General features: G+C 39.2%; 2 protein-coding genes across 5 annotated transcripts in view; both read right to left on the bottom strand.

The window, feature by feature from the left end:
* Nucleotides 1-927: 927 nt before the first annotated feature.
* On the bottom strand, nt 928-4,264 carry cfap298 (cilia and flagella associated protein 298). Its single transcript, XM_066699826.1, has 8 exons — nt 4,148-4,264; nt 3,534-3,674; nt 2,997-3,164; nt 2,655-2,722; nt 2,316-2,474; nt 1,869-2,000; nt 1,654-1,749; nt 928-1,218 (listed from the first exon to the last, which is right to left on the bottom strand). The coding sequence occupies exons 2-8, from the start codon at nt 3,670-3,672 to the stop codon at nt 1,108-1,110; spliced, it is 873 nt and encodes a 290-aa protein (XP_066555923.1). The 5' UTR covers nt 3,673-3,674; nt 4,148-4,264; the 3' UTR covers nt 928-1,107.
* A 796-nt stretch (nt 4,265-5,060) lies between these two features.
* Nucleotides 5,061-24,696, bottom strand: part of synj1 (synaptojanin 1) — a 39,600-nt gene continuing 19,964 nt past the window's right edge. For all 4 annotated transcript variants that reach the window (XM_066699819.1, XM_066699820.1, XM_066699822.1 and 1 more), the window contains 17 exons: nt 24,542-24,626; nt 23,099-23,239; nt 21,549-21,741; nt 21,149-21,307; nt 20,862-21,018; nt 20,360-20,477; nt 19,986-20,201; nt 19,785-19,863; nt 19,433-19,595; nt 18,905-19,099; nt 18,229-18,363; nt 14,318-14,365; nt 13,284-13,322; nt 12,345-12,394; nt 11,855-11,960; nt 11,552-11,772; nt 5,061-9,605 (listed from right to left, as the gene is read on the bottom strand). In XM_066699819.1, coding sequence (XP_066555916.1) covers nt 8,823-9,605; nt 11,552-11,772; nt 11,855-11,960; nt 12,345-12,394; nt 13,284-13,322; nt 14,318-14,365; nt 18,229-18,363; nt 18,905-19,099; nt 19,433-19,595; nt 19,785-19,863; nt 19,986-20,201; nt 20,360-20,477; nt 20,862-21,018; nt 21,149-21,307; nt 21,549-21,741; nt 23,099-23,239; nt 24,542-24,626 — 2,888 coding nt within the window. In that variant the 3' untranslated portion in view covers nt 5,061-8,822. The remainder of the gene's footprint in view (nt 9,606-11,551; nt 11,773-11,854; nt 11,961-12,344; nt 12,395-13,283; nt 13,323-14,317; nt 14,366-18,228; nt 18,364-18,904; nt 19,100-19,432; nt 19,596-19,784; nt 19,864-19,985; nt 20,202-20,359; nt 20,478-20,861; nt 21,019-21,148; nt 21,308-21,548; nt 21,742-23,098; nt 23,240-24,541; nt 24,627-24,696) is intronic.

Here is a 24,696-nt window from a genome sequence, read left to right as displayed (position 1 = left end):
GTGTTGAATCGTCTGTTCTTGTTTGTAACCATGCTCAGTGCAATTAAACAATTGTATACCTGTCCAACTGAGACCTTTTCAGGTAACCTTAAAAGCTGGGAATCCTTTCAATATCGTCTAAACGGACACTTGTATTTGGAACGGATGACGTATCAGATGATTAAATACAACTCAAATCTAGGAATAATAACAACCTTAATTGTCTCGATCCACTAATAAAAACAGCCCATTTTTAGATTTTTTTTCCTGATGTTTAAAATCTGACTCCTTAGCTAAGCAAACCATTCATGTTCTTGACTCTTTATTAGCACTGACACTTTCAAACAGGCTGCACTGTAAAAGGACTTTCACCTTAATCATACACAATAGAAGCCCACAATGTAGCAATATCCTCTATGCAAACAGCGCATGCTTTTTGATTACCACTGCCAGGATCGTAGACAAAGAGAGGAAAGGAGTTGCATCCTTCTCTTATTTCTCAAGGAACGGGAGTCGACAATGACACAAAGCACAGAGAATGCTTGTGGCCGTTTTTTTTTTTTTTTTTTTAATCGAGCTGTGGAAAGTATTCCATGGCCTGTCTGTGACCATATAAATACAAAAAGGCCCGTCACTGCTTTAGTCACTTCCTAACAACCTCCAAGTCAATACATATCAACAGTAAATGAGTGAAAGGAAGGGTGGCACCATTTGACATCATCTACCCTTGGGGCCTCTATTCAATGGGAAACTGAGGATTTCTGATATTGAAAGGAAGCTTGATATAAATTCTAGAATTTGATGGTGGATGGTTAATGGAATTTATATGCAAACATATGCACATATGCTACCACATTAGCACCGTTATCACTCAGATTCACAGGTAGCAGCAATATCCTCAATGATAAAAAACAATGAGTGAAATAAGAGTGAATGAAGGCACTCAACTTATATAATTTAAACTTTATTTCTAAGTGTGCAAGAAATGTTAAATAAGAGGTTTCACAGCTAGCATTGGTCACTTTGAGAGGAGGTTAAAAAAGACTTATGTATGGTAACAGAGTTGCAAAGAACTTATCACAATGACTCCAAATTTCAGAGATAAGACACCATCGGTTGCAATTGAGTTCATCTAGGTCCCCATTTGATATTAGTGAGACCCTGAAATTGCCTCTTCAGTGCCTGTCTGTCAGACCAATCAGAGTTCAGGTGGGTATCATCATCGGCTTCTTCCAGTTTCTAGGAACATAAATGAGAGTTCGCTTTAGAAAGATATATGCACAGTTTAGCTTCATGGTCTTGTTAACATAACTGTTTTTTCAGGTTCATCCATTCAGCAAATCTCTAGAAGAATACCTTTTTGTATGTACTATCACAGTGAGTTAAACAGATGTGTATCATTGCCCAGTCAAAAGTATTATTAACTACTTTTTTTATGAAAGATTAAACTCAACAAAATATTTATTGACAAAGACCTACACCAGATCACTGAGTATAAGCTTGTGCCCAATCTCAGTTGTTTTTTACTGCTTGAAGCCACTTCGTTTTAAATAAAAACACTAGGTATAGGTTTACAAGTTTAAATTTAGCATCTAATTAAATGTTTTGATTTGTGGCAGAGCTAAAACCATTTGTAATATTTAAAAACTAAACATATGCTTAGGAAATACATACTTTTAGTTCTTCTTGACGCCTATGGTAATGCAGCATCATCTGCTTCTGTTCCTCCGGGCTGATGACCGGCTCCCGTCCTGGGGCTCCTTGTCCTCGCTTGTTCATGTAAAATATAATGTTACACATGTTATTTTGTAATGGGAAATTATTACCCAGAATGCCTATTCAACATTATACTTCGACAAAATAGGTTAGGGTTATATTAGATGACGTACCTTTTGTATCTTTACCACTATTTTCGTTTTCTCATTTCTCCCCACATATTCCTGTAGTTTCTTCCCTCTTTGTAACTCCTTTGCTGCCCACCACAGCTGCGCCTCTTCTTCTGCAATCACCTGCAAGGACGCCTGAAATGTACAAGAACATTAAAAAGGAATTTAAGTGACACAAAATGACAATTCTGAGTCACTCCAACATAGAAAATAACTTGGTACCTGGAAGCAATTCTACCTTCTTTTCACCTGCAATCTATAACCGGGGCGTACAAAGTATGTAGCAGTGCGATGGATTCATGCCTCTCCCACTGTGGTTCGCAAAAGGTGTAGCTGGTTTCCAGGCCGAGCACCAGCTCCGGCTCCAGCACCGGCACCATCTCAGTGGAAAAGCACTATGAGATCAAACACTCTCTAAGAGCCAAGATTTGGCCATTTCCTTCTCTCTACCTGTGTTCCAGACAGGTCTTCTTGATTTTCAAACTCCATCCTGATTGGGTCGTGTGGAGGAAGCCCCATCGGATATACTATTGTAACAGCACCCCGGAGTTGGTCAAGAGCTTCTGTCACCATGTCCAAAGTGAGACACACGTTGGCCTGGACCTGTTTCTAAAAAACAAATGTATATATTCTGAATATATATATATATAAAAATGCATATGACTGAAGCAACTTTAATTTACACAAATAAGGTCAGGACAAGACTTACGAATTTGAACTAATGTATTTAAAAGTTCCCAAGTGCCTGAATTTCCTTCACGGATTCAAAAATTTAAAAATATGAATTACCTTAGAAATTAATGATTTAGCTTCTTCGATAGTTTTTTTCAAAACTTGCTTCATTTTTTCATTGGGAGCTGTGAAGACAGGAAAAGATAAACATGAAAAAAACAGGTTGGTAGGTACTTCATGGGAAGTATGAAGGTAGGACACCCCTCAATTTGTTTTTCATACATTCAAAAAATACAAATACATGATGGTTCACATGTGAAACCCAGCAAGATGTGTATTCTGAAAAGCCAATCTACTCACTGAAATAACAGCAATTAAAAAAAACAGCCAAGACATTTAAACTCCCCAAAATCAATAGACCTAACAAAGGAAAACACAGCTTTCACAACATGTCCTTACCATGACCATTCCTCCTTCCAATTTCATCTTTTTTGAACTCGGCTCCTCCACACGGGATGCATTTCTCCCCCCACTCGTCTCTCAGCTTTAGTTCCTCGATCTGTTCGTCTGTCAATCCTTGCATGTTCGGGGGAAGGGTGACGCCATGCTGGGCCAGTTCTTCCATTTCTGTTGTGTGCGGGGAGTGGACATCAGAAGCAATGGACAAATCACACACTGGGAGTGCATACAACACACTGCACTGCTTGAGGGCTCTCAACACCAGCTCAATCAGCCCATCTAAACACTACTGGCCCTGTGTAATAAGTACACTGAAACAATGAGGAAGTTAAATAACAAATGAGTAACGCCACACAGAATAGTAAAAGTGCTCAATTAAAATGTAACCAAATACCTGAGTGATACACTGCCAGTAGACTCGGGTCTCACGCAAGGTCACTTACTGGATTTAGATCCATGCTTGACATATTGCACATCTAGCAGAATTGCCAATACAATACACAATGCGCTGTATAGGGTGTTTTAAAATGTAATCACCTGAACAAATCCTGTCCACCTTCAGCCTGCCATTATAGATGTCCGTCACCTGTTGAATGATGGCGTCCAGCGCCGCGCCGGTGGTCGTGCAGAACAGAAACTGGCTCTCCTCGCCGCGCTTGACGTGCAGCTGCACCATGGCTGCGCCCCCCCCACACACTCAACACAATCAGTACAGGCTGGGGCTGCGTTTCACATTTCAGATACCGAAGTGGACTTATACAGCTGTCTATGCATTCAGCTGCACTGCTCATTATACATCAGAGTTCATTAAAAAAATCGTGTTGTAGTGGATACTCACAAGCTACCTTACATATCATTGCAGAAACTCACTTTAGTTAATATATATATATTATTATTATGGTAAGGGTTGGACTGAGATTTAGAGTTTGTGGATACCTCTACGTATATAGGAGAATTACGCATATTTGCTGCTGAAATATCTTCTCAGAAACAATAACAACAGTATCCAGCAGAATTGGTTACCATGGCAACACATCGATACATGGTCGCTTTCCCGATACAAGCTACTCTTTTTGTTACTAAATATAAAGTCTCAGATTTAATTCACTGAGCAGGAACTAAAACGATCAACAACAAATAAAAGTTCTTACCTCTTCAGTAATTTCGTTGGAACTCTACCGCTTCTACAGTAACCGACACAGGCGCGTCGTGGAAAACCCGAGAAGGTACTAAGCACTTCCGGGTAGCGGGTTCCTGCTCTGGTTCACTTCCGGGGGAAAGGTGGCTTTACCGTAGAGTCACGAATATAAAGGACTGCTTTCATTGCAGTGCATGACGACATAGGCTACTGGATGTGGACTATTAAAATACATAACCCAGTGACTTTGAACCATCTCTCTCTTAGTTTGAATGCACAGTGATATGGTTAGAGAGTTGAAGCAAACACATTAAAACAATTCAATAAAAGGTGCTTCTTTTCACATGTTGTACACTGACAACACACACCGATTACATTTACCTGCAGTGGATTGACATAGATCGAGAACATTCATTCCATCCTCTTTCAGAATTTGCCTCACATTTGTATATGTAAAGTCCAATGAAATCCGCCTGCTTTAGGGAATGGCCAAATACAAATATGAGCCCATAGAATATGTACCCACTCTTTCCTTTCATTCAATTTTGGTCACATTACATAAGGAATACTGGTGCCTTTTGAAAGAAGTGAGAATGGAGATTTCCATGACATGTGAGGTGTTAAAACTTCATGCCAGCTTGAACTCGTCTCTCATCAAGATGGGCACCAACGTGTACTGAAAACAAGAGGCATGGAGTTGTGGGGGCCTGGAAGAAACTGCCAAACCATGTAGTTCATGCTGACAATGGATTCCTAGAATGAATGGCTAGCTGAAATAATGGTATTCATGAGCTATTAAAAACCTATTGTCAATTTGGGCTTAATGACCTTTATGTTATATATATTTACCTCATTTTCTCATGCTCTTAAATTAGTGTCTGGATCCATTCAGCTCGTCAAAATGAATTTGTGAGGAAAACAGCAAGTCAACTCCATGTTGGTTTACATTTATTATTGCATACATACAACACCAATTACCTCATCCGTAATGTGCAAATTAGCTATGCACTTTATCATGGGATTTTAACAAGATTTTAACATGAATTGCAGTTTCTGTTAGATACAAACAGCAGGGAAAACATTACAATGGTCAACAACACAGGATTTTTCTATCTGGTTAGTAATAAAGGTACACAAATATCTCACAAAAAAAAAGGTTTTACCTATAAAAATACAGTTGATAATGTTCATAACACACCACAGAAACCTGAAGCCATTGCTAATCTCCTAAAATTAATGCTTCTGCCATCAACTGTACTGGTCTTACACCATACATGTATTCAGTGGTTTATCACAAATACTCAAATAAATTTGCCATATTCACATTTATTTTGACAATATTCTGTACTAGTGTATCAGTCGATATCTTAATCCAGATTTTAGGACTGTAAAGAGGTCATGAAAAATACCAAGTGAACAAAGGACACAAAGAACAGCTGGCTCTTTAACTTTTATAATAGACTACCCAGTCCTTCAGTAAAACAGTGCAAGACCAGGTAAAATGGGCCAGAGAACTAGACAGTTAGCAGTGTTTGAAGAAACATTTGATCCTCATGTGAACCTGGAGGCTTCAAGGTAAAGACACCTTTGGGGCCTTTTAACAATATTACAATCGTTAACTTTTTGTGCAGTGCCAATTTTCATACAGAAGTTTGTCATGTTTGTTGACTATTATAAGATTTAGCACTGGAAAAGGGGCTTACATGTTAAATATAGAATTAACTGTCTAGGCTAAATTATGAGAGCATCATTTCAAATCCACTTAGAAACCTGCATAGCTCATCATTCTGGTCTCAGCATATAGCACCCACCCAAACAAACCTGACAAACACCAATTACAAAATAAGTAAAAATACACATGTTGGTTCCAACTCCAAAGCTTTTCTCTCACTCTTTTAGTTGAAGGAATCGCAATTATATATATTTTTTTAAATAAATGTTTCATAAAAACAGTTAAAACATGAAAGTGGGAAGGTATAACAGCCTATGATACTTCTCCAAAGACTTTAATGTAGCTGGAAGTAAAAAAATCTGATCGTACGCAGTGTCATGGCAAAACATGCAACATTGTCAGAACATTACCAAAACTGGGGAGTGCCACTGTAAAGGAAAATTTTCTGTGACAAGGATACTGTCATTCACTGTGTGACCACAAGGGTATAACTCAGCTGGGGGTTTATTAAATACATGCATTAAGAAAATCCAGCTTGAATCTGCTGTATGAAGAAAATCGGTACCCGGATGCAGGCACGGTTGCAAGACCAATGGTAACCGGATTATAAATAAGAATGCTCCCAGACTGAAAGCATAGCAAAATGCGAGAGAAGCAGACATCCCATAAATGCCACAACAGATGAAGTCATACCTGTCAGCTTAGAAATGACAGCTGCAACCCTGAGATGAAGAAAAACAGCACAGCAGCTGGTACTAGCTGGCAATCTAATTGAACAATTCTTCATCAGCTTGTCAGCATTTCACCTCAATGGGGTCTGTAACCTTAAAACATCCTGACTGGACTGGATAAAAGGTGGACCTCAGTGTGCTACTGTCATATTTCTTTATCCTTCCTTTATGCTCAAGATGCCCTGACAATTTTGCATTGATTTACATATCCCCCTTTATTTTATTTTCATTAGCTAGGACATTTACTGCACACCAGATGCTTGCATTGTATATACTTCAACTTACACCACGTAATGCAATAACCATAAGTTCAGGGAAGGGAATGTTACCTTTTGCACTTTTACAAAATGTTTCTTTCAGCAACAAGAAATACAAGGATCCACAGCGAAGTCTTACCACCACAGCACATTACCTCTCACAACAGCAGAATACATACTTTTTTAAATTCAGTTGTAAATGTACCGTTTTTGCATGAAATCACTAGAGAATCAAAAGTTTAAAGCAAATTCCACATGTACAGCACCGAAAGCACCCTTATAAGTTTTACACACACATTATATATATATATATATATATATATATATATATATATATATATATATATATATATATAGCAAGTACGTGTGCATGCTTGGAAAAGCACCCTTTTTGCAATACCTGTCTTTCAGACCTGAACTTAAGAGAAGCACATCACATTCATTAAATATACAGCAGTACTTTTAACGGCTTTGGATTAAATAAAATAGCATATCATTAAAAAACAACAACTGTACAATGGGCTGAGCCCAGATATCTCTGTAATAGGACATTTTTTTCCTTCTCTTTTCTTAAATTTGGCTTCAACACACTGAAAAGACAACTGAAAACACCTCCAGTGCAAAAGGCAGGATTCTTGTGTTTCAGATTTTTTTAATATATTAGGCTATTTGTAAAGTTCTGTCAGCAACATAGAATAGCTAGGCCAAGATGTATACACTCATGTTAAAGTTTTCCACAAAGGTGAGAATGAGGGAAATAGAAAAAATAATTCTATTTACTTTTAATAGTTTCATTAATGCCTTTTCTCTTTAACCGGTTAATATAAATACAGAGTATTAGTAGAGTTAATGGAGAGTAAGCTTACAAAATTCACCCATGGGTGCATTCTGCATATCAATCACTCCATGCATTGTTGTTTCTATATTACGGATAAGGTTCAAGATTGTAAGTATGGGTTTGGACATAGATGACAGCTTAAATAACACGTCTATCACAAAGGTGCTTAACAGGATCCATAAAGCACCGCGGTGTCCGTTAGCCTAAAAAAAACACATACAAAGACATGGTTTGGAACGACAAGTCATAAATGAAAGAAGCATTGATGTGTTATTTTCCACAAAATCATGTTCAGCCATTTCGACTCTCCGAGTTTGGATGTTCAGTGGCATCCTAGTGGTTAGCTATTTCAAACAAACATACATACATACGAACATATACAAGACAGTTTCAGCTTTCTGGTGCATATACCCAACAGCACAGACATAAACTGTCAAATGTGTGTCAGAAAGTAAAACTGGAATTTCTGCTTGTTTTTAAGAATGATGTGTAGTGCTGGACACTGCCATAATCTGCAAAGAGGCAACAGAAGAAAATATAAACGAAATATAAATAATCTCAAAGATAACAACCAGCTGTAAATAAAGGGGATAACATGTGGTCATACAACATCTAAATATTGCACAAGATATACACACATTACATCTATACTGTGTAAATGTAAACACACACACACACATATATATACATATGTATATATATATGAGAGAGAGAGAGAGAGAGATAGCTATACACATACATACGTACACACAAACAAAATCACACCCCTTTCCTGCCAAAATAAAATTAACCACAGACAATAAAAATATATATTCATGACTTAAATGTAATACGTTAACATGGAAAAAGACACATGAGTATTTGATATCTCCTCCAAGGCAAAAATGCTTTACTTTAAACCCATCTTGGCTGGGAAACTGATTCACCCTAAAGGCTGCAATTCAAAATCATCCCGATTTTAAGCCAAACTTGCACTACAGACTAGTTAACAAAGGAAGTCTTCAAGTTTTTTTTTCCCTGTATATATTTCTTTAATCAATCAAGTATATGTATTTCTTATGTCTGACTAAGGGGGGGACATTAGTAGTACTATATTATAAGTCATGTTTTCATGATTCATATATACTCTCACACAGACAATCATTAACATATTTTTTTACTCTTTCCCCAATACTTTCAACTGAATGCTTCTATCGCTCTGTAAACTCCTTTGAAGTCAGAAAGCTGTTACTAGGCCTTGCCTCCAACTGAGGGCTTTGGGTGTGTGTTCTGGCGGGCAGTGGGGGTGTGGGTCCGCGGAACGCTATAGTAGGGGGGGGTACTGCCCAGGTACCGCCAAGGTCAAACCCTGAAGCGGGGAACAAGCCATGCAGGTCAACGGAAGCGCTGCTCGAAATACTGGCAGCAGCCGGAGCCACTTGCACTGTGGGACGGAAGTCGCTATCATCGTCAAAAGTGACCCATTGCTTTGTGCATGTCTCCTCGTGGGGAAACTTCTCCAGCGAGGCGTCTTTCGAACATGGCGCGCTTTGGCTGAACCCAGACACTGTTCGGTGTGTGAAGGGCTGAGTTTCTCGAACCTGCCAGGTGTCAAACTCAGAGGTGGCAGATCCGAGCTGGCTGACGGTGGCCATGGCGGTGAAAGGGTTAGTGCCGACTGGCTGGCTGTTTGGCACAAAGGGGTTGGGAGATATCCGGAGCATTTCCTGCGACTTGCTACGAGAGGGGACAGCCGGTAACCGTGGTATAGAACATGCAGTTTCCTTGCCACTGGCGATGCTTTGCGATAGTAGGGTTGGCTGGCTGGAGAGCGGGGTGGACAATGTTGGGGAGACGCGGCTCGCTGGCCTGAGAGAAGAGGTTCTTGTCAAGGACTGCGTGTTGGACCAGGGACCGGGAAGCAGATCAAATAAAAGCTTGTCAGAAGGGTCTGTATTCCATTGTGCTTTTTGGATTCCATTCATTTCCTTGGTCTGGGGAAAAAAAATCTGAATGGGTAAACTTAAACACATAATGGCAATGTTTTTATTTCTAATTGTTATAGACTGCCCCGCTACCTAATAGTATGAGGGAAAACTAAATGAAATGATATCAGCATTGCTATGATTAGGACGTGTATATTATTGGTGATGGAATTACGCTTGGGATGGTAAATTAAAGAAATGTTCAGTTGAATTAGTAGTGTATTTTGATTATGGATGCAAGCTTCCTGCTGTTTACCCCCACTCAGAGTGACAGACAGCCCCGGGGACTGGATATATATATAGAGGTCGTAACCAACACCTTTTCTGCCCTTACCTGTCTCTCACTTATCTCGACTCTACAGAGCTGTTCATATATCCATGTCCAACAACAAAACAGATGTGCAAGAACACACACTACTGTTGTCATTCATGGTATGCCAGATTTTAACCAAGTACACACACAGATAAATATAGAAATTTTCACTATTTTCAACTTTTTCCATGGGTTTAATATATCTTCAATGAGGGCACTAACTAGATCATATCTCACCATCATCTATTTGCCTTTCACTCATACACCAAAGGGTGATGTCTAGTAAATCTATCCAATAAATGAACACATTTACATTGAAATGAGTAAAGCACCGATTTAAACGGATTTAAAAAAAAAAATCTCTTTATAGCTTAGCAGCTGGTCTACACCAACATTAATAGATTAGCTCTTAATGGTACAGATTTAGAGTTGGAATTTCATAAACTATAAGGCATAATCCAAACTTTATTAGGGTGACTGAAAGCAGTAACTTTCTAATCAAATGAACATATTTAGTGAAACAGTCAGGTTATGATTATGACAAAGCTATGAACATGAAAACTAAAATAATATGTTTGAGCTAGTTACAAAACAACAACAACGGTTATGAAGCAGAAGTACTTGATGACAACCAGGACAAAACTGAATATGCAAAGGAACTTGAAATGCCTTCAAATAAATTTAAAAGAAAAAAAGCAACAAAAGAAGGAATACATGTGGATTATTTCAATGTATGGAAATGTGTCATACATTGGACTGCAACTATATAAATATATGTATACACTATAGGGATCACATGAAGGCTTAAATGGTCAAATACCTGTCACCCTGATGATTGCTCCTGCTTGTAAAAGACAGAGACAGAAACCAGGGAGAGAAAAGGCATTAGAAGGAAAGATCTGGAAATGTAAGGTCTGAAATTCTTAGTAGAAGTCTAGACAGGCCTATGAAAGCTTATATCTACAGTTTAGCAGTGTTGAATAACTTTTAAACTTCTTTCAAATGAAAAGTTTCTACCAGGTCTGCTAAAAAGATAAAATATAGGAAATATAATCTGTCTGTATGAGATAACTGTATCTTGATATGATGTAACTTTGACGGCTGAATCAGGAATTGGGGGATTTTGTAACACAGATTGTTCCACTAAACTAGATTACATAATCTTTTGAGCTATAATTCTGTGCCAGGAGTACCAGATAGAGACTGCCAAGTAGCAACATGAAGATTATTTCATAATTCAGTCTTCTATGATATGCTTCCCCCCCCCATTGTCATGTGATATGTAATAGGGTGACAAAACTGAAAGTCAGCTTGGTTTGAGGAGTTTTAACAAAAGAAAACCAGGCAGAGAGAACACATTTCTTGTTTCCAACACTCCCAGACACTGCTTCCGTCTGTACTGGTGGAGAACAGGGACCAAGAAGGAAGATAAGGAAGAAAGCGGACTTCCAGTGAAGTGAAGAGACTCCAGGGCTCCAAGGCAACATTGGACACCACTGCGGTTGCTAGATTCTTGAGGGAGAGCTTGTTGGTTGGCTGTGGTTAATGATACTTGGTTCACACTGCTTCTGACAAATGTTACAAATACATCTGATCAATGAAATGCACGACGAGATGAGAAAGACATTAGGACCCAGCTTACCTGAGAAGCAGGGACGGGCTCGGGCAGGGCATGGGAGGACCTGCTGCGAGGAGGGGGCTGGGGGGGAGCCTCCAGGGCCTGAGGTGAGGGGCCCTGGGCAGTGGGGTGAGACTGCATGGGGACCATGGGCTCTTGCATGGCCCTGACTGGAGAAGGGGCCGGCTGGGGCTGCATGGGAGAAGCCATTTGTGGTTTCATTGGCTCAGGCAGCAAAGGTGGCCCTGAAAGGGAAAAAAAAAAGTATTAAAATAAGGTACTTCATGTTTTTTTCTGTTATCCAGCATCCTTAGGAAGCTTATTTACCCAGTGGAAGCTCTGCAGGTTTGCTCGGTGCCTCAGGAATGGGTCTGGGCCCATGGGGTCGGCCCTGGGGAGGGACGCTGATAACACCTGCCCGAGGAGGAATGATCTGCAGACACAAAACACAAAGATCATGAAAGCATAGCCCTCTTCAAATAGTCTTCACTTCATTGCCTGGTACTCTACCAGTAAGTAGAAACCCTATTTCTCTATATATACTGCCTTGCATAAGTATTCAGACCCTTCCTATGGTGTCCCATTTTGTGAAAATGCATATACTTTTTTTTTTCATTCAAAACTTGAATGATCAAATTGAAGATTTTAAGGGTTAGATACGTTACAGGAAATGTCAGCAAAAACTAAAGATGCAAACTCCACACAGGCAGACAAAAAACTAAAAACTCCCAATTGATGTCCGCAGTTCGCATGTACGATGGTGTATGGCAAAAACTCAACTAATCATCCCCCAAAAATAAAGCACCGGGTTACATACTGGTTTTGGTGGTCCACCGGTTCCTTGTCCTGCTTGAGTCTGACTTCGAACTGAAACACACAAAGAAACAAAATATTAATGTTTGTTAGAAACCATAACATAACTTACATTTCCCTGTGGCAGAATTAGGACAAACATTTTCTAACTCACTAAATCGCTTTTGACAGAGTTATATCTTACAGCATAATGTTAAGTATCATAATTCCTTACTCCTAAAACAAATTATTTTCTCATGACAAAAATACCATGTGCGAGCTAATTCTCAGAATTAGAAGGAACTTCTCAAAGAAAACTCATATAAAGTAAGTTCCTTGTGATAACATTCAATCACTTTTTTCATATAATGAATCAAAACTTGTAGGCAGCTGAAGACAAACAGCCTCTCAGTGGGAAGTCTCTGTGTAGGCAGTGCTAAAACCATCTGAGTCTCTAACCCAGCCCAAACTGAAATAGTTTCCCACACTTCTAAAATGACACTGGATTTAACCCACAGAAGAGCCATCGCGATATTCCCTAGACTGTAAGTGATGTTACACCCAGACCGCAGAATCTTCAAAGACATTGTTGGATTTAATGCACTGGTATCATTCAATATTATCATAGGCTTAGATTCAGGGATATGATTGCGGAACCAATGGTAGCAAATTCCCTGTACCTGGTCTACACCCTTCTTATGTCCATACAGCAAGAAACCACTATTTCCTCTACATCTATGCCATCTATTAATTTATTATTTTTTTATTGAATCGGTAAGGTTGCTCAGAAGTTATTTTGTCTCCTATAAACATATAAGCCTGGTTTAAAATGCTTTCTGCACACACCTACTGTAGCTGTGGGGCTGTTTTCCATTTCAAATACTGAGATTCACTCCACCCACACTCTCTTTGTTTTTCCGGAGTCAAGAAAGTGCGCACATCCAAAATATCCACCATGACTTACCTCCTAAATCCTTCCTAACTAATCCTGGGCTTTTTTGTCCTTTGCAGCATGAAAAGAAGAATTAGGTACCATTACATTCTCTTAATAGGTTATCCAGTCACCCCAAATGGTTTTACATACACCCTATATATCTGTCAATAACAATATTTTTATTTTTATAGTGAGAAGATTGAGTCATTACCCTGGATATAATACACTGGATAACAATGTCAAACTGAAGGATGCGTGAGCTGGCATTGTTTTCAACCTTTTTCTGAGTTTTATACATAAAAAATATATCAAATCAACAGCCTGCAAATCATAATCATGGAATGCAATAGACTAGGTAAGGAAATCCTGTTTTGTTTATCAGATGAGGATACAAATGCTCTCCTTCCAGTAGATTGTTAGCCACAATTTTGCAAAATGAGAATTGCGAAAAACAAAAGCAGCGGCGAACCTGAAAGATATGGTGAGCTCTCTCTAATGTCACAGGAGGGACAGCAAGACATAAGACATTCACAGGTAGTCAAATTAAAACTTCACCTAATAAAAATAAACTTTCTGCATAAAAAAGCATCACAGCTTTATAATATAATTAGAAAACAGATTAAATGAACATGACCAAATCATGGGGATGGCTTTCTCATAACCATCTGGGGTTGCTAATTTGAGCATGACTCAAACTATATTAGAAGCCTCATGTTAGCGTTATCATACGCAAATAACACATCACACTGTGCTACTAATAATGTACGAAGGGATCACGAATACAATCTTAACACTGGCCTTGATGCGACTCTCAATAGAATTTGAAGCACTCCTGCTCGAAAGCAGTTAATGATTGTCAGTCAGAGTGGTCAGCAATACTTCACAGTGGACAAATGAATGTAAATCGAAGAACAACGGGACAACATACACCCATTTCAAAGCACAGTCACGCCCAGAAAAACGAGGAAACCCAATCTGAAGGCAAGGGACAAGCATGGATGGTTGTGTTAAGAGTATAACAGCCTGAGCACAGTGTAAGACATTGATAGGGTTAAAAGCATTACCTTCCATCTCCCTCCTAGCTAACGCTGGACTTGGGCCGGCTCCAAGGCCTTTGGGTACAAGCAAACAGAGGCATTGTTGTGCACATGAAAGACAAACCAAAATCATAAAGCAAACACCAAGCAGAAAGAAAAGCATTGCATTGGTTAACGAAGATAAGACTCTGAAGCTACACCAGGAGAAAAGCTTTCAGTGCCACCCTGCATAAAACAAGTCTTCAATTACACTTTATTTACTTGGGTCTTAGCTGTAAGTTAACATCAGTAGCTATCGATGCAGTTTGCTTTGAGAATGTTAGAGAACACAGGGGGTTTTGCAATGTCTAGAAGGCATGGGATCCAAGATGAAATGAAACTCCCCACCCCTACAAACTTCCCACTGGTGCTCAGAAAGGAAACACATTCTGCATAGCAATTACAAGTCTGAGAGCAAGGAAGATTTCACATCACAAAATATCACAGACTTTTCAGATGATGTCACTGAGATTTATTCACTGGGACACCTGAAGAAACAATCAGATGCTTCTGTGTTAGGAATGGTCTCTTATACACAACATTAAAAACAAAAACAAAACAAAAAATCCATTGAGACAGTAATATGGCGCTCCAGTGGGAAGGTAGGATGAAGCTGGGAAGAATGGAATGAAGCCACTATTAGAAACAACAGCTTTACAGAGATAAGAGTAAAAATACTACCACACTGCACAAACACGTTTGCTGGGGCTAGTGTTCTGTTAAACATAAAATGATTACCTCCAAATTCTTTTCTAGCTGGGGTTGGACTTCTACCTCCTTTCATACATAGAAAAGAGAATCAAAGGAATTGACACTTGCAGAAGTTAAACTCACGAACGCTTTACCAAAACCTCTCCAGATTCTGGTTTTATATGCAAAACCGTCAGGGACAAGGCAAGGACGAGTCCGATTCATATTAGGCTACGTCTTGTGGAAACGATATGAATGATAAGAAAAATCAGAGTTACGACAATCATCTCCGTTATGGATTATATATTACTATACAATACATCATTTTCAGATAAATTCATTTGTTATTTTTCCATCTTATTAGGTGTTTTTAGACAGTGCTCGGTGATTGTACAATTTGAGAGACATTATTATAATTATTGGGTAAGACATTAACGCAGTAACACTGAGTTTCTGCTGTCCAGGAAGTTCTGACACAACATCCTGAAATCCTGAAGGAACATACATGCCAGATTTTGACATCCACCTATATTTGGCAAATTGTAATTGTTAAGTTGCTAAAATGATAGAAATCGAACTGGAAAAGTGCTATACATGTCACGTATACACAATAGCAACACATAAGATGCATACAACCTTAATAATAAGAGATCATGCTTGTTCACCTTTAAATTCAATGTATTTCTTTACAGATAAAAGATTTAAAAGCTTGAATTGTCCAGGGATGATATAATTCATTCTACTGATAATACTTTTACAAATGGATTGCAATTTAGGCACCATTTAAGATTAAACAGTGCTTCAATCAATCTTTATTTGGTATAGCGCCCTGTGCAGAGTTGCCACAGAGCTCTTTACACATTGAAAGCTTGTGTTATTAACACAAAAAGTAAAGAATATTATTAGGCACAGAGAAGAGAAAAAACTAAAACAGGACGACAGACACAGGACGACAGACAAATAAAATCAGAGTGAATATATCTCTGGCGGTCCACAGCTAAAGACCTAGGCCTTGGGGTTGCCTCTCCTCCAGGCAGTAATAAACAATGAACATCATAAAGTCCTTGTCCTTGTCAAACCCCAGTCCTTTGGCCTCATCAGCCCCCAGCCCTCAGTGCCTTCCTGATTGAAAGAGAAGATTTCAAAGAGACATCTTGCAGTGTGTTACAGTGGAAACCTTATAACTGCACACACATGGCTTTTAAACATGGAAATATAGTGCAAGTGTACCTTTACAGTGTAAACCTCCTCCACATTTAAGTCTTTCCAGGTCACACCATAGTATAGCTCCAGACTACAGAAACAAGTGCTGTCCTGCATGCCTGGACTAACGCCCAACAGCTTTTGTGTACACAGTGCGCTATAGTTGAGAGTAGAGTTCAGAGTTTACATCTGTGTCAGTTTAAGGTATGAGACAGCATCCATTGTCATTTGTGTAATTAACTTTTGTTTCTTTTACACTACACAATGCCCTGCTGAATGCCCAGATTCTTTCATTGCAATTCTCCCTGCTCTGTGAATAAATATTGAATACATAGTGGCAAAGTATTTGTACTTACTTTTAACCCATGATGCATAGATAACACAATGGAGATATGGGATGCATGGAAATCCCCTTCAACAAGGTGTACACAACACATGTATTGTCACTTCAATATGTGTTTGTTCGCCTTGAACAAAAACACTGACTAGCCACTGGAATTGTACCTGTGTCTCAAACTACATGAAAGACCTGCAGTGCATATTTGCGTGTTATTATTTTACATTACAATTCCTCAAAGGTCATGAATGAAATCAACAAAAACTGACAAAAAAGGAAAAACATCTGTATATACAGGATGGTGCTTTTAAGCTTTTACACAGATCCCATTTACATGTTGCATCTGAGACAATACTGTCCAGCTTTACTTTCTGTATAATTATCCTCATCAGATACTTAGACAATTTCCTTTTTTTGTATTGTCAGGTTCAATATTTTCCAACAACAGCAAGGATGTAGCTCACAACTGTCAAATGTCAGAGTTCCTCCTTAGCTGTAATCCTCCATGTTGTGTTCCAACTAAGGATAATACATCTAAAATATGTGGAGGGGATAATCCAAAAAATGTAAATCTATATCTAAAGAAGGAGTGGTTTTGGCAGATTATGTTTTCAATGTTACGTGTAACATACAAAGACTACCGAAAATACATATTATTGTTACACTAACACGCACATTGCATATCCCAATTAACAGTGTACAATCATTATCTGACAGAAGGCTATGTCTTGAAATCAAACCTACTTAAACAATAGCTTTGCTCTGCAATCCTTGAGGGCAGCAAATTGTTCAATGATTCGCTTGCAATTTCTCTTTTGCCAACATGCCCAGTATGTTCAGTCGATTCTGTGACATTGTGTCTTCCGAGTCTTGCACTTGCGGATGCCTCTGACAAAATGTAGTGGTGAAATTATTCACATAAACTGTGTCAATGTTTTGCTTCTGGAGTTGGCTGTATGTGGTGGAATTAGTTGAAATAGAAAAAAAAAGAAAAGAAACGCCCTGTCTTGCAGCATTCTTGTAAATCCTCTGGCTGCGTGAATAGCAGTGGACATGAAATCCCCAGTCTCAATCTTTTTGAAGACACTGAGCAAAGTGAAGCCGCCCCCAATACTTATATGCGGCAGTGGCAAACCGGAGCAATTGGAGTTCATAAAGTTAGTAATGGTATGGTATCATCTGCCATCAAAATAATACGGTTGAATTACAACTGCTGGGGAAGTGCCCCAACTCCCTCTATACACCAGCGGTGTCTGCTAGTCTGTTTGCCTACATAAAACAGTAAAACAAAGTTACGTGCACCAGCAAAATCATTACAAATTTACCTCCCTAAAAATACTTTACAAGAATTCCATCATATAAAAAAGGGCAATACAGCATAACTGGGCTAGTTAAGGATTAAAGTATTATAACTTCTATTGCAAATTTGGATTTTTTAATTACACAGTATACACCTGAAAAAAGACGTACTAGTGGAAAGAAAGGAGTGATATATGGTAAAACCAATTCACACTCTTAGGAATGACATCTCACTGGCCTAATCACAAAGAAGCTTGAATGTAAACACAGTGTTGGAGAGGGGTTAAATTGTGTTGCTGTTCTATTGGACCATTGAACAAACAAAAAGACAAACATCCATAAGACTGTGTGTGGCCTTGCTGTGTTTTACCTGATGGTGGCGGGGGTCTCTGTGGGGGTGCGGGCCTGGCGGGGGGGGCAGTGGGTCTTGGAGGAGGGGGCCGTTTGGGCTCCAGCCCCTGAGATGATTCACTTGCACCGATGGGCTGGAAATCCACCGGGGAGCCTAGAATGGAGCACAACAACGTGTTAATACTCTTAGTGACTAAGGAATAGCATAAGAATAATCAGTTTAAGAGTGGGACGTGCAACAGTCATTTTTTTTGTTTTGTTTTGTTTATTAGGTTTAGTATTTTACATTTTCGGTAAAAATACATTCAAAATTGTAATACTTATGATTACATTTTTTTTTTAAACAATTTCTAAAATCACTTAAAATTTTTAAAATCTTAAAGTGATTAATTTTAACAAAATACATGAACTCAAATAAACCTGTGCATAAAACAGTAACAAACGTGATAAATAGCAAACTGCAATCCAACAAAAAAGTAACTGAAAATGCATCAGATAAATCAAAAAATAAATAAAACAATAAAATAAAAACAAAAACAAAACAATCTGATACATTTAAAATTAAAATCCAAACGGCCAATGTATTTGACAAAATAATAGAATAGAACAACCAAAAACAGTCATGACATTACTTTTACACTGATCTGCAATGTTTTATAAAAGGCGCCCTCAAGCCTGCGTTCCCAGAGTCATACCTTGCGGGGGTCCGGCGGTTCGTGGGGGGGCCCGGCTTGGCCTGCTGGGAGGGGCGGGCTCAGTCGTGGTGGGCGAGGGGCAGGGGCTGGTCCTGGGGGAGGAACCGGGGGACACTGCAGAGCCTGTCCCCATGCAGGGCTGGAGATGCTGGGGCAGAATCTCCTCCACTTCAGCACTGTAGTCATCTACCTCACCTGGGGGGGAGAACAGCTCTTTTAAAATAGTGCAGGGGCTACAGATAGGATTCGTGCAGTTCAAAGAATGTGCTAAACGGAAAAGCAAAGGAAGGTTTTGGGGAGAAATTAAATGTAGAAGCATGACAAAACCCATACTTTAATATGACAGAGAGAGAGAGAGCTTGCAAAAGTGATTTTCCAAGTCTTTAAACATTAACTTTGACATTTTTTTATTATTATTAATTCCCAATAAGAATATTAAACAATTCTCTAGAGAAACAGTGAAATTTACGCTCTCATCGTTTCAAATTTGCATTTTTTGAGTCTAGAGTGCTCTGTGTGTAAGCTTACCTTCCATGTCATAGTCAGCAGCTACCTCGGCATCTTCCCCCAGCAGAGTGGAGCTGGCGGAGGCCGGGATGCCCCCCGTGATCCTCTCCAGGCTCATCTCCTCCTCCAGGCTCTTAATCCAGTCTGGGCTCCTAAGGCTGATATCAATGGTTCTCCCAAGCACCTGGAGGAAGGCAAACCAAACACATGAGCTTCTTCATTGAACTTGAAAATAAATAGGAAAAATAATAAACTGGGGTTTAAAAAGTTCATGATCATTCCCGCTGAAATTTAAACCTGTTGCTGTTTTTTTTCTTTTACAAATAAATCCTTCTATGCAGAAGTGAAAAAAACGAAAGGGCAAAATACTTACTTTAGTGCCATTTAAACTCAGAGCAGCCAGTGCTGAGTAACCTTCCAAAAACGTCACCCACATTTTCTCATCCACGAACCTGTGCACCAAACAGAAAACATTGCACCACAATAAGAAACAAGGAAAAATATGATTTATATATTTTCAATCGATTGGCTAAATCCATTTGAGTTCAGTGAAAGCGAGGGCACAAGCACGCACCTGATGAGAATGACTTCTCCGTATACCGCAAACTGTTGCAGTAAGTGGTCGATCAGATTGTCGTCGAAGAAGTCTTCTTCAGGAGTGGAGCTGCTCAAAGAGACCAACACGGTCCCATCAGGAGGCCCCTGCGAGGCAATCACCTCTTTATAGACTTGGTGGCGGGCCTCGGGGTCCACTTCCAGGACATCCACATCGATGATGGAAACTACAGGCCTACAGGCAGGTAAAACTGCAGTTACACACACACAGCCACTCTCCTTACATTTCAACATCACCTAGAATATACTGTATAATTATTCATAAAAAAATACATTCATATTTTTGTATATACTTTGAAGGATATTTTGTATTCATGTTTTATGCAAGAATACCTGTGATCAGAAGTCTTTAATTCTGCTCTGCCATAATACAAAAGGGTTCCAGGAGTCCATGTGTATTTTAATTTCTCTTCTTCGTTAAGAGTTGCATTCACCAGACTCATGTCTTCAGCTACAAATCAAACACACAAAAAAGAAAATTAATATTGAAATGTATTTGCAGATCTATCTGGGTTATTACCAGCACAAATACTCTACTCTTGTTAGTATATTTGCAGAAACGTAAACAATATGAAACAATTAATTGTCAACATTATTTTTTTCAGTTTCTTTTTTAAATTAATACAAAATCAAAATTCACCACACGTGTTCAAAACAGGGACCAAATTCCTTCTTGTTAATATTATTTTAGTCCAGGAGTTGTTTCGCACAGGAGGTAGGCATTAAAAATATTTAAATAATTGTATTTATATTGATATATGATTTAATATTATCATTTCTATGATACAATTTAACCACAAGCCACAATAGGTTATGATTTAGGCTTAAAACTTACCCGATTTGTCAAATGGCCACTTTCTTCTTTTCCAGAGCACCCGGTCGGTCCAAGCTGGGGTTCGGCATTTCTCGCTGGTGTCGTAGTCATCTGAGAACAAGTCGTACTTGTAGGTGGGAGGGAAATCTATATCTCCTTCCGCAAATCCTTTGAAAATCTGCGGGGGTGGGGAATACCAAAAGAAATGTTGTATAAAACCTACACAATATATACACAAGAGGCCTTAGCACAGTCTTCTGCAGCACGAATGTGTGGAGGTGACACAGAAAAAGCACAGCCTGAAGTACCTGTCCTGCACTCTTCTGGTTGACCAGCTGGTCCCCGGCTGTGAGAGCCTCCCAGTTCTGCTGGCGGATCAGCTCCTTCACCTCCTCATTGGGCAGGTCGATGCGGTAATTGAAATCCCCACACCAGAACACATAGTCATGGGAGAACAGCAGTCTGCCCTTGAAGCACAATCACAACAGAGAGTCAGTGTGAAGCAATGGAAAAGGTAAGCAACAGCTGCAAGTGTTGAAAGACAGTTTCATTTGATTGTATTCATCTGACTGCGTTCGCTTCCACATCTCCTTCTGCCTATTCACCGGGTATTCATTAAAGTTGGGAGTCTGGCCTGACAAGGTCATATATCAAGGCTGTGCAGAAAGGTCATAGAAACCCCTTGTGCACGGACACGGCAGTGCATACCATTGGGAAGCTAAGTTTTCGGGCAATCTCGTTGTAGTCGTCGTTCCTCTCCTTGACCTGGGACTGTCCGGCGGCGAAGTGAGAGCACACAAAGCAGATGCTGGTGGTGTGGAAGAGCATGCGGATGGCCACGCCTCCTTTATTCCCGGTGGCGCCGCCCATGCCTGTCTTCACCGTATCCACAGCGACATCCCTGAGAACCACACATGAGGGACATTACAACGCAATGAAGGATATGGTCCACTTAACACAGGAATATTTCAGTCATTTTCAGTTTCCTATTTAGTGCCTTTAATGGTTACAGAAAATTACTGGGCCACTGTTAAGGGTAACTGTAGGTAAATCTAAGTATACAAAGAAGCAGTCATAAGGTTTAAATGTCAGATTATAAAAATAAGGCCAAGAATGCTGATGAATAAACATGAGCATGTTAATGACATTCAATAAAACAGCAAGAAATATGTACACCGTATGGTATAATACAATGGATGTTAACAGGACACATGCAAAGAGAACTGGCATACTCTATTAAAATATCACACCTGATTTTCATTAAGAACTTGCCCTACTCTTTGGAAAATGACACGCTTGATTTTCATTGGCTAAGGTTTACATGGAGCCTAATAATGAATTGATAATCCGACTAATAGCTCATTCGAATACAATACCCTCATATAAACACCTGAATCAGAATAGACTAATCAGATTGAACTCATTCCGAAAGAAATTTCGAGCCAAATTAAAGGGGTGGTGTCCGTTCAATTGAAGAATATTAGCGTCTAATAGCCACGTAAAGGCTTTAATCCAACTAATGGGTTCTTTCTGCACATGTCCGTTAATTTGCGTCACACAGTTAAATCCAAAAACATGGCAAACGGCAAAAAATGTGTCTGCTGTGGAAACTACGTTTAGATTACTTGAAAATTATTGAAATATTAATGGGGGTGAAAGGCATCAAGGATCATCAGGCATCATTTTAATTGACTCAGATTGGCACTGCGGTGCACTGATTCTTGTTCTCACCTTCTAATGTTCAACAAGTGCTTGAGGAGTATATTTTGCTGAGCCTGCTGAATTTTCTAAAATATCAGAAATAGAAGTGTTGTGTACGGCATGCGATGATTGGCAAGAATGGTGTGAGCTTTTTGTCGTCATAGTAACCTTGAAGCTAAAGGGTGCTCTACGGATGTGCAAAAATGTATATTCCGATTACATCCCTTGTACATATAAACGAATACCTCCAACGGATTGCCTTATGTTAGTACACATATAAACAGTTAATTTGGTATCTTCAATCAGAAACAATTCATTCGGATTGACGACATTCTCTGCAGGTAAATATAGCCAATGATGTATCAATTGGGAATTTAAACATGACACCTCTGACACCTGAGACCGTACCGATAGAAACAAGAAGTGGAAGAGGGTTAAGGCTGCAACCAGCAGTGTTTATTGTTTGACTTTAATAGAAAACAGGACAATAACAAAACACACAAAAAAAACAACCACAAGAAAACAGTAAGACCAGCATTGTGAGCCTGCGTACGCACCGGATGTAGGGGGCATGCTGGGGTCTGATGAAGACAAACAGACAGACCCCCACCAGCTGCTCGGAGGCCAGGAGCACATACTTATGGTCTCTGGACAGAGTTTTCTGAAGTTCCGCTGCCCATAATTTCTGATTGGTAGTGCTAGAAGAAAGATATAATACGTCATTTGAAAGCAGTGATACTCTAGACTGAGGCTCGCACGCTGCCAGTGCCTTTGAAGCACATGATATGAGAAGACTATGAAGAATAAATGGCACTGAAGAATATGTGCCAGGGTAGTTCAGTAAGAAGCTATGTCAAATTAGATTTAAAAGTGCATTTCCCCATATGCCCTACTAAAAATGCTGCTAATATAAAACAAAGCTAATATTTCCCATAACACTGTTCAAATGTGAATATACAATACTACAGTGCTGTAACAAATGAAGGTATGAATTTACAGGGTAATCATTTTGATTGCTAATTTGGCTCCTGAACCCCTGAGAAAGGAGTGTAACAGGTACGTATTTTATTTTTATTTTACTTCTTCTTTTTCTTTCTGATAACTGGTGGAATTTGAAAGAATAAATATTTGTAGACTGCTCACATACTGTACACAGACTGGCACATTGTGTGATGTAGGAGATAAGTTAGGAATTTAGGTCACTGCAGCTTGAATGCCTACTGTGCCCAGCTGGTATAGGAGGGTTTAAGCTGAACACATCAAACCTGCCTTCTGCTCGGTCATTGCTGTCGCTCCTTAATAGATGGTGCATACTGCAGCAACCACATGCTAGGGCATTTTCTGCTGGGCCCAATGACTCAGCCAGTAAACCTTATCACATGTACTATGAAATACTACCCAAAGAGACTGGATACTGGATACCGTGACTATCTGCATAAAACAACTTTTAGTTTAGTTTGCGTTAGTGTTCCCGTTAACTGTTAATGGAGTTTAAGCTTTGTTTAATATCAACTTATACAATACTTAAGGTGTTTTATACTTCTGCAACTGAAACTATGTTCAAAACACAGTTAAGCTTCAAATAAAAGTGTTATCCTGAGATACTGCCACGCCATTGGGTGTACTCATTATGGAGACCATTGATTCTAGTATACAATGGCGAAAGACTTTTTTAAATAAGACAAGATAGATTTCCAGAAATGAATAAAAGGGTATGCGCTAACCTTACTCCTACAAACAGTCCCACTAGTAAAAACATAATATGAAAAGAGCAAAGATAGATAGAAATGGTAACCCTGACTTTTACACAGCTAACACAAGGCCATGCAACTCATCTTTTCTGACAGGGATATTTCCATTTGAAAACTGTAGGGTACTAGTAGGTATTAGTTTGTCACTGTATAGATGTTAATTGACATTGGCCAGTTCATTGAAATGAACAGCCAACTGTACCTCATCATTGATTAATGCATAACTTTACCAGTGGCAGATCTGCTTACCTTGCGCTGACAATATTACCGGCATTCAGTTCCACCATTTCTTCAAATCCAATAGCAAATATGTCAATGGGTGTTTTTCTGCTGTCTAAGTAAACAAAATCCATATTATTTAAAACATTTCATAGTGATTAGGAAACAAACTGATACTAAATCAT

The sequence above is a fragment of the Amia ocellicauda genome, chromosome 3 (genome assembly GCF_036373705.1).
Source record: "Amia ocellicauda isolate fAmiCal2 chromosome 3, fAmiCal2.hap1, whole genome shotgun sequence".
In the NCBI taxonomy this organism is placed as follows: domain Eukaryota; kingdom Metazoa; phylum Chordata; class Actinopteri; order Amiiformes; family Amiidae; genus Amia; species Amia ocellicauda.
This window is presented reverse-complemented; position numbering and strand designations above follow the sequence as displayed.